At 46.9% G+C, this 16,736-nt stretch overlaps 1 protein-coding gene across 8 annotated transcripts in view; it reads left to right on the forward strand.

The window, feature by feature from the left end:
- The window catches only part of LOC144113260 (structural maintenance of chromosomes protein 5-like), a 77,972-nt gene that overhangs the window by 46,478 nt on the left and 14,758 nt on the right, over positions 1–16,736 (forward strand). For all 8 annotated transcript variants that reach the window (XM_077646240.1, XM_077646243.1, XM_077646236.1 and 5 more), the window contains 2 exons: positions 1,015–1,215; positions 12,646–12,852. In XM_077646240.1, coding sequence (XP_077502366.1) covers positions 1,015–1,215; positions 12,646–12,852 — 408 coding nt within the window. The remainder of the gene's footprint in view (positions 1–1,014; positions 1,216–12,645; positions 12,853–16,736) is intronic.

Consider the following 16,736-nt stretch of genomic DNA (forward strand, 5'->3'; position numbering starts at 1 on the left):
AAAAAATAATAATAATAACCTGGCCCTTGCAACCATGAGAAACCTCCTCAACGCCGCCTGCTGCACCGTGCGACAGCGCCTTTCAAGGAATCGCAATCCATTGGCCCCAAAGCCTCGGCCAGCCTCGGATGGGTACGACGTGCCGACCGTGTCCTCGCCCCTCGCGACTCCCCTCACTGGGTTCAAGATATTTAATTAGCAACGGCTGCTCACTGAGGAAGGAAGAAACGACCTGCCGGCGCCTAACCTAACCGTGCTCCCTCAAAGGCATCGCACACTCTGTGGGGCTGAGGTCACAGAAATGCAGGCCGGAGTTTTTGCGAGAACTTTGTTGGCGGGTTCGGGAACGGGATCCATCGTAACGCTGGCAAGACGCCGGTGCAAACATAAACGAAGTGACGGTATAGTGGCCCCCGATAGATGCCTTCAGCGTGCGGCGGCGTTAGCTTTCATTTTGGCTGCTGCTAGAACTCGCCGCTAGCTGCCAGAAATCACGGAGTCTGTGTTTACGTCACGTTTCACGTCACTCCGCCATGTGACGTCTTAAGAGTACGCCATGACATCATAGAAGTGCACAGAGTTTGAATCGGTGGGCGGGAAAAACTTTTTCAACTTGGAATCCAAATTTCTTTGAAATGAATGCATCTTTCGCTCCCGGACGAGCGGCAACAAAGCCATGAAATGCCAAACTATCAGATTTTGCTAAAAAAAAAAAAAATTGATAGAGTTCTCCTTACTGTCTTAAAGGGGGAGGCTCTCCCTCAGATTTTTTCCTCTTTTTCTCTGTTCCTCTTTGTCTTCTATTTCTTTCACTCTCTCCTTCATTCCTTCTCTAGCAGTACAGCTGAGGTGTCCTCTGAGATTTCCTTTTTTCAGAACCACTTTTTCAAAATAACAAATCAGTACGGTGTATTTGGTGCCCAAGAATGTGGGCATTGTGAACCACTGCACTGTGAAAGGTGGAGAATGGTGCTGCGGTCAGTTCGGTGCAATTGAGCGAGTGGTTTTCCGCAGGTGGAGCGCGAGTACCTGCAGTGCAGGGCGACTGTCTCTCGGCTGGAGAAGGAGGTGGCTGGCAGTGAGCACCAGCTGTCACTGACCCGTGCGGAAGTGGCTGAAACGGGGGCCCGCTGGCTGCACGACGTGGAAGAGCTGCTGCAGCGGGTCAACGCATCTTTCGGCCACTTCTTTTGCGAGCTGGGCTGCGTCGGCGAGGTGTGTGCTAGCTCTTGTCTCGACGGTCGGAAAATGTGTGTTGAAATCCCATACCATCGGAAAAAATCTCTGAATTGCAGTAGTGGTGGTAATCTTCGGCTTACGTGCGCAAGATGTGTGGAGCAGCCTCCGAGGCATACTTCAGCTGTGTCTTTTGGACTTCCTTGTTCTGCAAACGAGGCTTCTGTCCAGCAGCGATACTGTCTTTTGCTTTTTAACAAAACCTTTGTTTGGTGTTCTTGTTTTCGCCCTGTGCTTTTACTTCTTTTTCCTGACCATTGATTCCACTCTGGCTCGTCTCAGTGGAGGTGTGGCAGGAAGCAATCACTTGTTTGGAGGTAGGGTTAATAATTAGGCCCACAGTGAGGCAGCAATTGCTTTTGCTTTAAATTGGATTGGATTGTAAGACTTTTATTTTTAACAGTCTGAGGGGCTGTAGGCCCCTCGCCTAAATGATGGCCGGAAAGTCCTGGCTTCTGGCGGCGTCTTCGCCCAGTTGGCCGACCTTTGTCTGAATCTCCCAGTCGGAATTGAGTAGGCAAGCCTCCCATTGGTTAAGCGTCTATTTTTTTTCTCTTCAGGGGGGGAAGAGGGCATTTCCAAAGAGTATGGTTGAGATCTGCTTTGCCGTGACATATCGTATTTATACGACTGTAAGCCGACTCGAATGTAAGTTGAGACCCCCCCCACATCAAAATTCTAAAAAAAAAAACTTGGAGGTCACTTACACTTGGCCTTCAATAATAGAATGTGATAGCACTATCCTGCCACCTCCACCTGTGCTTATCGCCAGCCGCTATCGGCTGCCACACACGGGAGCGCCTGTGGGCACATTCCAAAACGAAAATGTATTAGTTACTGGACTACTCGTCCACACTTCCTCCATTGTCCTCAATACCGCTTCCGTCGTGTTCGCTGCTGCTGTCCCATAGCTCCTCGTTCTAACATCGTCGTGCAGCGAAATCCCCACTTTACCCACATGACGACATCGCTTGGAACAGCTGAAAATTTTGCCTCGCTGCAGCTGCCACACCTGCATCACCCGTTGCAAACGTCAAACTTGCGGTCCGGTGCGCAGTTGTTCATCTCTTCGGCGTAAAGAGTGACAGCCATCTTGAATATAGCTGTGAACGAGCTTTGAGACGAATACCTGAAGGGCATTTTTGGATTGCGCATTTTTGGAAAAGGATTCTAAGCCTAGCTTGTCATATTTTTTTGGTTGCTTGTGCAGGACGAACAAGTATGTTTGCATATTTTCTTTTGGTCGTGCTCCTACTTTGCTGAGCAAAACATCGTACGGTGAAAGCTTGGTAATTCGTCCCCCTTTAACTCTGAAAATCTGTTAATTCAACCTGCCCGCCTGGGCCCTACAAAAATGTACAGAAGTCTATGGTGCGGAACTCCCATTAATTCAAACGAATTTTGGTGCACATCGGTTAATTCAACGTAGCACTGCAGCCCCCTGAGTCATTGCAGAGGGAGAGAGGTGCAACGGAGGCTATGAGGATTATCACCAGGGTAGCGCGGCCAGAAAGGAAAAAGAAGAGGGAAAGTGTGGCACAAGTGTACAGTTGAAAGACTAATTCGCAGTCTGGGCCATCAATATAGTCATCGTCATGAGCATGTTTGCCCTCGTCAAGTTTTTAGTTCTAGTGTCACAAGCTCTCTTCCGCATCTGTCTTTGGCGCTCCACCGTATGTGTGCTTTGTTGCTACGGTCGTGATCATTTAGGCCTAAGAGTCGTCCTACATTCGTCTTTGTGCCGCCGCGGTGGCTCAGTGGTTATAGTGCTCGGCTGCTGACCCGAAAGACACGGGTTCGATCCCGGCCGTGGCGGTCGAGTTTTGATGGAGGCGAAATTCTAGAGGCCCGTGTACTGCGCGATGTCAGTGCACATTAAAGAACCCCAGGTGGTCAATTTCCAGAGCCCTCCACAGCGGCGTTCCCCATAGCCTGAGTCGCTTTCGGACGTTAAACCCTCGTAAATCATAAACCACCTTTCTGGCACTTTTCCCAACGTCCCGATTAGGCAGGCGACCGGCGGATTTCTGTTGTCACTGATTATACAACCAGAATGAGTCCATTAGCCACATGCTGTGGTACCGATGTTGCGGGTTTTCTTCAGCAAGACGGTGTCCGTCATAGTGCTCCCGGAGAGTTACCACTCGAGCTCGTTACTTTCTCTCAAACGTCCTCAATGATATTCCCTGCTTCTGCTGCAGCCAACATAGATTGACCACAGCCTATCATTTTCAAGGTCAGTGGGTTTACTGAACGCCTCAACCGAACATTTACAGATATGCTCCTTAGGCTGTGTGGCTTATTATGCATCGCCAGCTTTGAAAATAAGGGGAACTGTTTTTCTCACCCATTCAAAATTTAAGACTTTCATAGGTCCTACAGGAGCCCCATAGCACTGCTTAAAAGGAAACCCCTTAGGCTCTTCAAATTCTGCAAAGTGTACGCTTCAGCCAACTGCAGTGACGGGGGCATTTCTTTACTTATGGTTTCTTTGCCTACAGTCCTTCCCCCAGCGGCACCGCTTTTTTTCAGCTTCCTTTCGTCTTTGCGTGATCCACCAACGTGTTCAGTGTGTGCCTGTGTTTTCAGTGCATTAACCATAGTGCTGCGGTTTGTGCATGTGTAGAGTCCTCTGCCTGCGTGTTCTGCCACCATGACAACACCGGCAAAATGGCCGAACTATCAGGCAAAGAATTCGCTTCAAAAGTGCAGATGTTGCAAGCCCTCAAGAACAGCTTTCCATGTCATGGCGTAATGGGCCAGGATGATGTGAAAAGGGCCACCTTGGCCACATTTGTCAAGAACAAGGACAGCATCATGGAGCCATTTGACAGGGAGAAGTTCAGCGCCAACAGCAAGTGACTGTGTACGGCGGCCTACCCAGAGCTTGACGTAGCTGTACTGCGGTGGATCACGACCGCATGTGACACCCATCTGCCTGTGAGCAGGCCGTTGATATGTGCCAAAGCCTAACAGTTCACCTTAAAAATGAACATTGAGTCTTTTAAGGATTTTGAAGGCTGGCTCGCTTGTTCGGCACAATCTGACATTCAAGAGTGCTTGAGGGAAAGGAGTTATCAATTACGAAGCGATCACGCTCCTCAGTCCTGTGAACATTCTAGCTCATGAATGCACCAACATGCCTGCAGAAGTTATTGCCAGCTGCTTCTGACACAGTGGTATTATGCCACGTGACTGTTGGGTGGCAGAACTGCCAATCGTAACAGCTGATGCACCTACAGAGGATGGCAACAGCTGTTTTGGTAATGTTTTTGGTTTTTATGGGATTTAAAGTACCAGTGCGACTCGGGGCTATGATTGGCGCCGTAGTGAATGGCTCCGGATAGTTTCAATCTCCTGGGGTTTTTTAACGTGCATCGACATCCCACAGTACACGGGCCTCTAGCATTTAAAGGAAAAAATTGGTTTTTGGAGAAAGGAAATGGTGCAGTATCTCTGTCTCGCATATCAGCAGACTCCTGAACAGGATAAAGGAGGGAGTGAAAGAATAAAGGAAGAAAAAGGTACCGTAGTGAAGGGCTCTGGAATAATTTCGACCACTTGGGGATCATTAACATGCACTGACATCGCACAGCACACGGGCGCCTTAGCATTTTGCCTTCATTGAAATGCAACTGCCGCTGCCAGGATTGAACCCGCGTCTTGCGGGTCAGCAGCCGAGCACCATAACCACTGCGACACCGCAGCAGCTATCCTGCCTTCTACCATGCGGCTCACTGATTATGTGGCTATCGATGATAGTGTCGCAGGCCAGCTAACCGAGGATGAAATACAGTAGCCGACGGGTAATTCGGACTTGTAGGATATTTCAGACGTCGATGAGGCACCGTCAGTCACCCCATAGAAGCGCATACATATTCGTGACGAATATTCCGGACTTCAAAAGTTCGAAAGTTCGATTTTTCGGGCTAATTTCAGTCGCCTGCGGGCCAAAATCGGCCATCTTATCGGCTTTTCGCCGGCGCTATAGTGCCTAGAATATACTGGCTAGTGTGCTCAGCGCGAGCGGCGCGGTGGCACCAGAAGTGATGCCTGCCGGCGGCGGCCGCATAGCGGCACTGTGGTGCGGGAGGGTGTAAAGCCCCTTGATAATATGATCAAAGGGCTTTAGGAGGGTGTAGGGTGAGCGCGCGCAGCGGGGCGAGACGGCCTCGCGCCGCGCTGCTCAGAGTTGGAAAGGGTGCTGCGCGTTGTTTCGGCTCCCGTTTAATAATACTTTGTTTTACATATATTTCAGGTGCTTAGGAATAATGCAACGTTTTAGCCTGCTTCGTACAGATTTCCACAGCTTGAAAGCTCAGTATGTGAACCACATGCTAACCAAATAAACTAACATGTGAGCGCAAACGGTTGGTGGAATCCAAACTAAAAAAAAACACAAGTTTAACAAAACACAGATTTGGTTTAATGAAGCGAATACAGCATTTTTAATCAAAGGGGCCAGTGAGAGTGGAGGGTAATGCTTTTTGGCGAACACAAGCTACGAAAAACGTGTATTCAATTGCAGTGGCACAGCTTTAGAAGTTTTAGTCGTTCTCGCTGTCTGTCTCGCTCCTTGTTAAGACCCTTGACAAAGAATCCAAATCTCAATAGAACATAGAACTTTAGTACAGCTGCCAGCGTTCGCTTCTGATGCTCGGGGCAACCAAGAGTTGGAAACGTTAGGGAATGTAAAAGGCTGGCAAGATCAGGTAAGCTTTCCATGTGCAACTTGTTCTTGCTCAAAAATGATGTAAAGCTATCTACCATGAGCTTTACAACACTCGATAAGGCTTGACTTAATTCAATTCAATTCATTTTTCATGTATACATGGTGAGGGTAGAGGGAAAAAAGCCAGAAATTGTGGCTTGACATGCCCCTCGGCCCCTACTATGCAGGGCAGCAGGCAACATACATACACATAAATCATTAGAAAAGACAATGAGGAAATGAAGCGTACACAAAAAATGGTAAAAAAAGCAACAGAAAAATATACTTCAGAGAAAAACACGTCATTGCTTATTCAAATCAGGTCAACACTTTATGGAACGAAAGAGATAAGGAAGTAGTGAAAGCATGGTGAAATCTAAAAAGTAACACATACATCGTGTATATTTTTGCGGCATGCTCGTGATACATCAACTTTTGCAGCATGAAACTTATTTAAAAGACGGGGCAGCGCATTTGCTAGGCTATATGTACCATATATTGTGCGGCATGTTGGAATATACCACAGTTCGCTGTGTCTGCTAGGGTAAACTTGTACATTTAGCGAAAGGTGTGCCGTGTCACGCAAGTAATTCACATTTTGTCTTAGATCCTTCTTATATCTTTCAGCCAGCCTAACATTATACATTTTCAGATACTTTTACGGCATTGAACTGGCAGAATAAGTTGCATGTCTTTATATCTGAACCGACGTTGAGTATTGCACGTAGAGCCTTAATCTGTAAATGAGCCCGCCTTTGTCAAAGTTGGTAGTGAAATATGCATCCGCATTTGCGCTTGCTTCAGCATTGCTTATGCAAAGGTGAGCAGCACACCTGGGGCAAGCTGTTTTTGCAATAATTGTTCTCACCACCTAGCCCGCTACATAGTAAAGTAGAGCACTGTTGCTTTTCTTTTCTGTGTATCCTGTACGGTCACTTTCTGCAACCAGGGTGTCAATTACGTCCTCGGCCTCATCGACCTTTCCTCGGTCTATTAAGCTGTCCATAGAATCTAAAACATTCTTAACAGATGTCTTACTGGTGTCGCCTGGATTCAGCAGTGCTTGGACATCCTGGGAGCAGTTGCCTCCTCGTGGAGACTTGGCAAGGTTGTAAAATACCATGAAATTGACAGTCACCAGGAACTGCGAGACAGTTGGGTGATCGTTACATCCCGACGATTATGTAATGATCCCAAAGAGGTTTTCTAATTTGTCTTGGCTTAAACGGGATGTTAATATATACTTGAAACCCACATTGGTGCAAGCCTAGAGTGCTCGTTATTGTCACTCTTAACCCAGAAGCTGTACTTTCCGATTGAAAACTACCTCCACCTGGTTTAGCATGTTCTTCCCACTTGTCCCGATATCCTAAAAAGTCTTCCAAGAAACGCATCTACGGGCTGCCTAGCTTAAGTGCACGGTTGGTTACTCTGGAGGTCATTACTCGTATCAAACGATTGATTAGCTTGACAAAGTCTTCTGTTGGTTGCACCCGAGTGTATATAGTCTCCACATGCCGGCGGTGCAGGAAAAGCCCCTTAATTACCTCATCTCCAAAAAGTTGAAATGCGAGGTCAACCTTCATCTTTTCAAAATTATTTGGTCTTATGTGCGCATCTGTTATTTTCGGCATTGTAACCAATCCGACAAAGCGGCACGAAATTCGTCTTTTCCTTGCACTGCTGCTTTGCCTTTGACATCGTGCTGCGCCACTAGCATTTGTTTTGCGAACTTACGAAACTTCGCGCTTGATGACAGAGCAGCCACAAGACATGCACAGACGTAGGAGGGCCGCAAAACAACCACTCAAACACGTGGAAATCTCATACACGCGCTAAGACCGACGGCGACCAGTCAGCGCAGCGAGCGGAGCTGCGACTGTGGCACCCTCCCGACGAGCAGCGCCCTCTATTGACAGTAGCGGGCAGGCATCACGGAAGGAGCCACCCTCTCGCATAGTGCGGGGCGCGCGCTGAGCACACTAGCCAGTATATTCTAGGCACTATACCGGCGCAAAAGGCACCATGTTGGATTGAGGCGGATTTATGCTGCAGTTGGCTTGGCTTGACACACTTTCGGTACCGCATTGTTGCCAGTAGAGGTCCCTGTGATCGCTGACACTTCGAGATGGCAGCCGGATTGTCATCGCCGCCAACTTGTTTTTGTCGCCGACATTGTAACGGGCAGTTATCGCTTGTCCCATACTTTGAAAATTGGTTGTTGGTGGAAGGAAATTGTGCAGGAGCTATCTCGCATCTCTGCGTGAAGGGATAAAGGAGGGACTGAGAGAAGAAAGGAAGAAAGGGGTGCCGTAATGGAGGGCTTCAGAATAATTTCGACCACCTGGGGATCGTGCACTGACATCGCACAGCACACGAGCGCCTTTGCATTTCGCCTCCATCGAAACGCGGCCATCGCGGTCGGGTTCGAACCCGGGTACTCCGGATCAGTAGCCGAGCGCCCTAACCACTGAGCCACCGCGGTGGGTCTCATACGTTCGCCATTCTTCGTTTCGTCACTTGGGTTTCTCTGACCGCGTTGACCGAGTGGTGCTCAGTCTTCACGAAGTTACATCTGTTCGCCGTTTTGTGATTGCGTCCGACGGTTCTGCCGCTTTGAAAGAAGTGTCTTATCCTTGCGTGTGTTTAACGAGCGGTGTGGTGCACACTCGGGTTGTGGACAACATGGCCCCGCCGGGTCCGTCAAAGAAGCGTGGGAAGTATTCCAACTAAATGCGGTGACCTTGCTGTCTTGCGTGTACAGTGAAAGCACAACTTTGGCGCAAATACAGGCGCAAATCGTCGCCAGCAAGAGAAATTTTCCGCAAGGTAAAATCGGTGACATATTTAAGCCGATTTCATCTCAGTAAAGATATTTTTTTTGTACTTCACGGATTTTTCAGACTGTTTGTTTATTCAGACCACTTTTTGGGTCCCTTCGAGTCCGAAAGATCGGTCGGCGACTGTAGTTGCAGAAGTCCTGAATGCTGACAATGACGCCACTTCAGAAGGCGAAGACTGCGGTGAGCTGCCACAACCGCCATGGCGCGCAATCATACATAAAAGTACAGTAGTTTTACGCAGTTTTATACAGACGGTTCAAAAACGGACGTTTACGTAGGAAGCGCAGTGGTCCGAGGGAAGTTGGAGAAAACATTACAATTTCCACAGTGCTCATCCATCTTCACTGCAGAATGTTACACAGTCTGTGTGGCCGTAGAAAAAATAGAAAATGAGAACCGCACCAACAGTATTATTTACACAGATTCCCTCAGTATACTTACAGCTCTGTACCCTAGAAATGCAGTCATTCAGATTCTTGGTGACATCATACACAAGATGGTAACAGCCACAGCTCGAGGACAAAACATAAAATTCTGCTAAGTTCCCCGTCATTTTAGAATAAGAGGCAACGAGAGGGCAGATTTCTGCGATGCTGAAGCTCGTGGCATGGAAACAACAAAAGTAAATATACCTTTTAAGGATTGCATAAACTTAGTACAGGTTAAATTATGAGAAAAATGGCAGTCGGCATGGAAGGGCGAAGTGAATAATAAACTACACTTGGTAAAGCCTGTTTTAGGTGAATTTAAATCGTGTTCACCAGGAACGTTTTAAGGAAGTGATGTTATGTCGTCTCCGGATAGGCCACACACACCTTACACACAACTTCCTGCTAACAAAAAAAGACAAGCCTGTTTGCGAATGCGGAGATGATCTTACTGTTAATCACATTATATTTTCATGTGTGAAACTTGAAACACTAAGAAAAAAAGTATTCTACTCAATTTTATAATGAATGCATTCCTTTTCATCCAGCACTGCTCGTAGATGATAATGCCATTGTTAATATGCCTTTTGTTTTTAGCTATTTAAAGGAAGCAGGGTTACTTGAAAAACTAAATTTTTAACCACTGGTTCGCTTTATTACATGATACACCTCAGCCACTTTCTTATTCCTGAGAAGAAGGCTGAGGCTTTTTATTTGATTGGTTGGGAGCCTCAGGATCCTTGCCCAGCCAAGGATAACCGCTGAGGCTACCTGACCTTCTCCGGGTCTTGTACCATTAGCTATTTCCAGATTTCTTTTCTGTTTCTTACTAGGCAGTTCAATATTTTTAGGCCATCTGCACCATCGACGATTTTTCATATTCCTAAACATTGTACAGAAAGCCAATTCTATACCTTGAGCTTGGCGCATGATGGCCTTAGCTGCCTATGTGCCACTAAACCCAACACAACACAACACAACCTGAAGCACAGTAAGAACACCTTCACGCTCAATGGCTCAGTGGCTTTGGCATTTATCCGCTCATTCCAAGGTTGCAGTGGCTGCATTTCAGAGGGAGCAAAATGCAATTAAAGAACGCCTGTTTTGATCTCAATGCATGTTAGAGAACCCCGGGTTGTCTAAATAAATCCAGAGCCCTCACCTGTGGCACCCCTCATATCCTTCGTATCCCTCTGGGGCGTGGAGAAAGACCACCTTCTTTGTCGACCAAAAGAACGTGCAAGCAATATCCTTTCAGATAAGAAATAGCCTTCCTATTGCATTGCCTGGAAAGATGGCATAGTCAAAGATGTGGACTTGGCACTATGAGACTGGTATCGTTTTCATAACATAGCGCGACAGACGGGACAGAGAAGAAGGGACAAAACACAGAGCGCTGATTCACAACTGAAACGTTTCATTGGCCGCCAGCCAGTATAACTACTGCCCTGGTGGCCGGAAAGGATACAAGTGCACTTGACTTGCGTGAGATTCAAAATCTCCAGTACATCAAGCACGTGTCAACAGGCAAGTGTCATACATGGGAACTAATGTCTCCGCTACAGCAGGCACAAGTTAACATTCACAATCAAGGTAACGATTTTCCTTATCTGACAGCGCTACAGAGGGAATACTGATACATTCTTCTGAGGTCTTAGCTATCAGGTATGCTTCTATTATTTCTCTTGCTAGCGAGTCGTGGTTCTTTGCTATCACAGCGCATTTATTATAGAGTGGAATACAGGCTTTTGAGTCGTCATCGTCTTCCTCGTCTTCGTCATCTTTGCAGTGTCTGCAAAGTTTTGCTACGTGGCCCGTGATGGGGACATGAGAGACATTATATTCATGCTCCTTTAATCTTTCGGTAACACATCGGCCAGTTTGACCGATGTAACACTTGCCACATGACAAGACAACAGTCAAACTGACCGATATGTTAACGAAAGATTAAAGGAGCACGAGTATGATGTCTCTCGTGTTGCCATCGCAGGCCAAGTAGCGAAACGCTGCAGACAGTGCAAAGACGACGAAAATGACGAGACGAGACACTAAAGTCTGTTTTCCACTGTATAAGGAATGCTCTGTGATAGCAACAAACCACAACTTGCTAGCAAGGGAAATAATAGAAGCCCACCTGATAGCTAGGACCTCAGAAGAATGAAGTCGAGAGTTCGACGAAAACTCGTCTGGTCGGGGACAAACATGTTGACGAAGAAGAAGGAGCGCCGACCAAAGAAAAACGTCTGTTTTTGTTTTTTGTTTTCTTTGGTCGGCGCTCCTTCTTCTTCGTCAACCTCAGAAGAATGTATCAGTACTCCCTCTGTAGCACTGTCAGATAAGAAAAATCTTTACCTTGATTGTAAATGATAACTTGTACCCATTGCAGCGGTGACATTATTTTCCACATATGACACTTGCCTGTTGACACGTGCTTGATGTACTGGTGATATTGAATCTCATGCAAGTCAAGCGTGCTTGTATCTTTTCCGGCCACCAGGGCAGTATTTATACTGGCTGGCTGCCAATGAAACGTTTTAGTTGTGAATAAGCGCTCTGTGTTGTGTCCCTTCTTCTGTCTCCCATCTGTCACGCTGTTTGTTGTTATGGATGCCCATGAACACCAACTTGCCCAACAACTGGTATATCCGTGTCTTTTGTATTCTTGGGAAGTGAACCTTCCAGACGGTGTCCTAACAGCTATTGGACACCTCCATTTTCTATCATTGGACCGTGCCTGAGCATGTGGAACATCTTTGTATAGGCAAGCTTTTGAGCTCGCCGAAAGTTGAAGAAATAAAAGCAGCTCATTTGGGTTCAGGGCATTGGTGTGCACCTCTCAGTATGCTAGCACTCAAACCCACATTCACGAGAAAAGCCATTTGTTTTTGTGCATTGTACACAGAATAGAGACAAGATGATGCACGAGTTCTCAGCATGGACTCACTTTCAGTGTTGGCACCTAGCTTGCTCTCACCTTTCTGTAAGTGGAGGCTTTTCATGGTTGTATACTCTAGTGGGGACAGCCACTGCAAAGAGTTGGTGTGCATTCGGCAGCCACGTGTTTCTGGAATGCCCTGTGACGCTGTCCCCCTTGCACATTTTGTGTGGCCGGAGGTGGAGGAACTGGCCTTTTCTTGGCAAGCCCTCATAATGTTCACTGAAGTGGTCATGTTCTGACATCCTCATTTTCTTGCTCGGTATCATTTTTGTCGACTTGGTGCACCTCCTTGCATCAACCCTTGCAACTTTCAATCAGAAACGCATGGGGCATGGTTCACTGTTTAATGCTCGCTCATTTTGGACAATGTCTGCCTTCCCATGAGCATTGCATTGTTCTTGAAGGTGCCCAAAATCTACTGGGTCCTATATCCTGTTCTGTTGGTGCTGCACACAATCTAAGGGAGGAAATTTTTTCTTCCCGTGGCAGGTGTCTCCGAGCCGAAGCCCAGATGCTGACCAGTACGACAAGTACGGGGTCAGCATCCGTGTCAAGTTCCGGGACGAGGCACCACTGCCAGAGCTCAGTGCAATCCACCAGAGTGGTGGGGAACGCTCCGTTGCGACCATGCTTTACCTAATGGCGTTGCAAGAGCAGACAACCGTTCCTTTCCGGGTGGTGGATGAGATCAACCAGGTTTGTTGCGTTTCTTACTGTCAAAATAGCCAGAATCTGTTGGGCCAGAGTGCCAAGGGTAACTGCAGTTTTGAAATTCTAAAAACTGAATACATGGTTATAAACATGGTGTTACACCATGGTCAGTCGCATGTTGTCCCACTGAAATCGCACGTGAATGATGGTCTGTTGTGTGGTGGTCAACTACTAGGTAATGAATTTAACGATTTGTTCACAAATATGGGTTCAAATTAAGTACCATCTGAAGCAGTTAAATATGTGCACACTAAAAATGACAGTTCACTTTTCCTTCACTCTACTTTAGTGCTGATGAAGTGACAGACCTATTCAAAAACATTAACAATTCTAGCAGCTGTGATATCGGTGGCATCCAGATACTGCCTGTCAAGTACACAGCTGATGTCATTGCACCGATTCTTGCTGATTTTTCAACGTGTTTGATTACCAGAGTCTTTGCAGGTACAGTGAAAGCTTGTTAATTTGAACTGTAAGGGTACCAGAAAATTGTTCGAATTAAGCAAAGTTCGAATTATCGAATGAGTGCTAGAATCAGTCACATCTAGACTCGTTATCGCAAGCTAGGCACTGCTACACGTTTGTGGTGGGTGATTAAATTCATGTGGTCCTCATGGCAAATAAAATAAATTGATCAGACAGGTATGCACCAGAAACAAGTACTGGAATGCACTCGCATGAGCAGCGAGCTTTAGTGCTGGAGTATAGGACGCTATTTATGCTCCAAAACATATTTATTTAGGGGAAAGGTTGTCAAATTTAAAAGTAATCGGTGATGCGCTTTTGCTTGTGTTTCTTCTGCCGAGACTCCATCAGCATCGTCTGCAGCTTGCCCAAGAGCTCCTGCGCAATGTCACAGTTCTCATTGACACAGAAGTAGCGTGCTGCATCATTGAGCGCCCATGCTACTTCACACGCAGTTGGCCGTGGCATAGGCTCGTCACCGCCGTCGGACGCATCGCTGCCAGCTGTTTTCACCGTATGTGAGTTCCTTGGCGTCTACTGACAGCATGCAGCCTTGGCGTCACTGAAGAGCTCCAACGTTTCCACACTGCTGTCCACATAGCTCGCGGCGCTAACAAAACGCATGACTGCGGCGGTCAAACCGTTGAACTGTCCAAACTGCGTTGCGTACACCATGTGATCGTGACCCAGCGACCGCAACACAATGAAAACCTTCATTTCTGGACGCTGTGCACTAAAAAAGACGTTCACAGGAAAAAGGAGACAACAGGAAAGAAGCGCAACTTTCAACTTTAATGACGACAGAAGAAGCCAGGCGCACTTATATATCACCTGTTGTCCAGAGATAAGTTGCATGAGAGAGCGTCAACCTAATCACCAAACACGAGAAAGAGCAAGAGGCATTTTTCAGTGAGATTAAAAAACTATGAAGGTGAACATATCAACACGTGCCGAGGTATGGGCTAACAACAATGCATTACAACATGAGAATACAGATCTGCATGAAAGATGTTAATGAAGAAGTGCGTAACAACATGAAATTATGAATAAAAAAATTCAGAAAAACAAAAGAAACAAGGGAGACTGGGATAAAAACCGTGTAAAGGGCGGCAGAAAAAGTTAAAGGCACATTAAAAATTCTAAAACCAAATAAAATACATAGAAACGAATGGTTTGAGAGATTAGATATAACCATCCAAATAGGATAGTTCATTCCTAGAAAGGTTAATAGATGGCGTGCTAACGCACTTGTCTTTTCTTAGGTCAATGAAAAAAGCCTCAATTACTTCTCTCTCAGTCTTGTCTGGGGCCTTAGCTAGAAACTTTGTTTCATTAAACTTGGGGTAGCAGTTTTTGCAATTGTTACAGTGTAACAGAAGGTTACCTCCAGATCTGTTCTTCAGGGTGACATTGTGCTTGTTGCGGGCGCGCTCATTAAAACACTTCCCGGTTTGCCCCACATATACTTTGCCGCACGTCAGGGGGATCTCGTACACAACATTGGAAGTGCATTGGGTGTATACAGTTTGATGTTTGATATTATAGACCTTCTTAACAAGCTTCTTGGTCACCATCGGACATAATTTTGCTAGTATGCAGGGAGCCGAAAAACCCAGCTTAACCCCGTGACGAGACGCAACTTTCTTCAAATTGTGCGAGAGACTGTGCAGGTAAGGCATTACCTGCACAGGTTTCTGTTCTGTGTCGTGTTTAGCTTGGTCTGAATTTTTGTCTTTTTCAAAAGGTTTTCAGACATGCCGGTGACCAGGTGGGCTGGGTAACCTGCAGATAAAATCTGGTCAATCTGGGACTGGGAGCTTTCCCGTATATTGTGGGCGCATGATTTTTCTAATACGGATTTCATGCAAAGGGATACTATGCCACGCTTGACCAGCTTGGAGTGGGCACTGTCATAATTCAAAAGTGGTTTCTTTGAGTGCGGCTGATAAGCCAAACACACATGCGCATTTGTAAATACAGTCAAAACTCGATTTAACGAAACCCGATTTAACGAAAATCTCGATTTAACGAAGGTATCCTAATTCCCCCTCAGACGACGCCCATCGTGTTCAATGCTTTGACTAACCCGAAATAACGAAACCGATTCCGTGATCTGTCCCGATTTAACGAACCTTTTTTCGAGAAATAAAGATGAAAAAGTGTTAATTTTTGGTCTATTTTGTAGACAGCACCCCAAAATTTATTGATTGCGAGTCAGCGGTAACAGCGCGGAGCATCTTCATCCCGTCGCTTTTTTCAAACTGCGCGGCGCAAAACGAGTTTTAATTTTGAGTCGAGCTCACGAGATGGCGCCAGCAGTAAAAAAGTTTCGTGCCACATTTCATAGATGGCGCTGTTGCAGTTCGCGTGTTTTTTTGTGTGTATGTGTTTGTGTGATGTGCTCTGTGTTCGCTCTTGTGCGGATTTCCCCGTGCCTTTGAACGCACGTCTTTGTCAAGCTAAGCTTGTTAGGCCTCCATCAGTCTAGCCTTGCTATCGTGAACGCGGACGTGGTGTGTGCGAGCAAGCGCGCTGCTAACCCTCCTGACTAGCAGATGGAGCCCTGCAAGAAACGAAAAAGGCTTACCCTGGACGAGAAAGCGGACATAATTCGTGCTGTGACAAGTGGACAGAAGAAATGTGACGTGGCTGCATCACATGGCATTCCAGCGAGTACTCTCTCCACAATATTGAAAGGGAAAGATGACATCCTCCGCCCCACTTCGTCGGGGAATCTCTCGCGCAAAAAAACGCTGAAGACCACTCCTCAAAGCAAAATGGAAGAGGCCCTCTTCGCCTGGTTTATGGATTTGCGGGCGAAGAATAGTATTCCCGTGAGTGGAGACCTGCTCCAACAAAAAGCTCGCTCTTTCGCGTGCTTGCTGGGCGACAACGAGTTCAAGGCAAGTCCCGGCTGGCTGTCGCGCTTCAAAGAACGACACGGCATCGTCGGGAAAGTGCTTAGCGGGGAAGCGAGCAGCGTAAGCATGGCTGTAGTCGGCGACTGGCAGTCTGAAAACGTGCCCGACATTCTGGGAAAATATGCCTCCAGCGACGTCTACAACGCCGACGAGAGCGGTCTATTCTACCAAATGCTGCCTAAAAAAACACTCGCCCTGAAGGGGCAGGCGTGCCACGGCGGCAAACACAGCAAACAAAGGCTGACTCTTTTGCTGTGCATCAACATGGACGGCACCGACAAACGAGACCCGCTTGTCATCGGAAAGAGTGCGAGGCCGTGCTGTTTTAAAGGCACCAAAAAGCTTCCTGTGAAATACATTGCCAATTCAAAGGCGTGGATGTCGCGTGCCATTTTCGCTACATGGCTGAAGGAATTTGACAGCGACATGTGTCGCCAGAAAAGGAAAGTGTGCCTTTTGCTGGATAACTGCACGGCCCACTAC

This window comes from Amblyomma americanum, chromosome 1 (assembly GCF_052857255.1).
Source record: "Amblyomma americanum isolate KBUSLIRL-KWMA chromosome 1, ASM5285725v1, whole genome shotgun sequence".
Classification (NCBI taxonomy): Eukaryota; Metazoa; Arthropoda; class Arachnida; order Ixodida; family Ixodidae; genus Amblyomma; species Amblyomma americanum.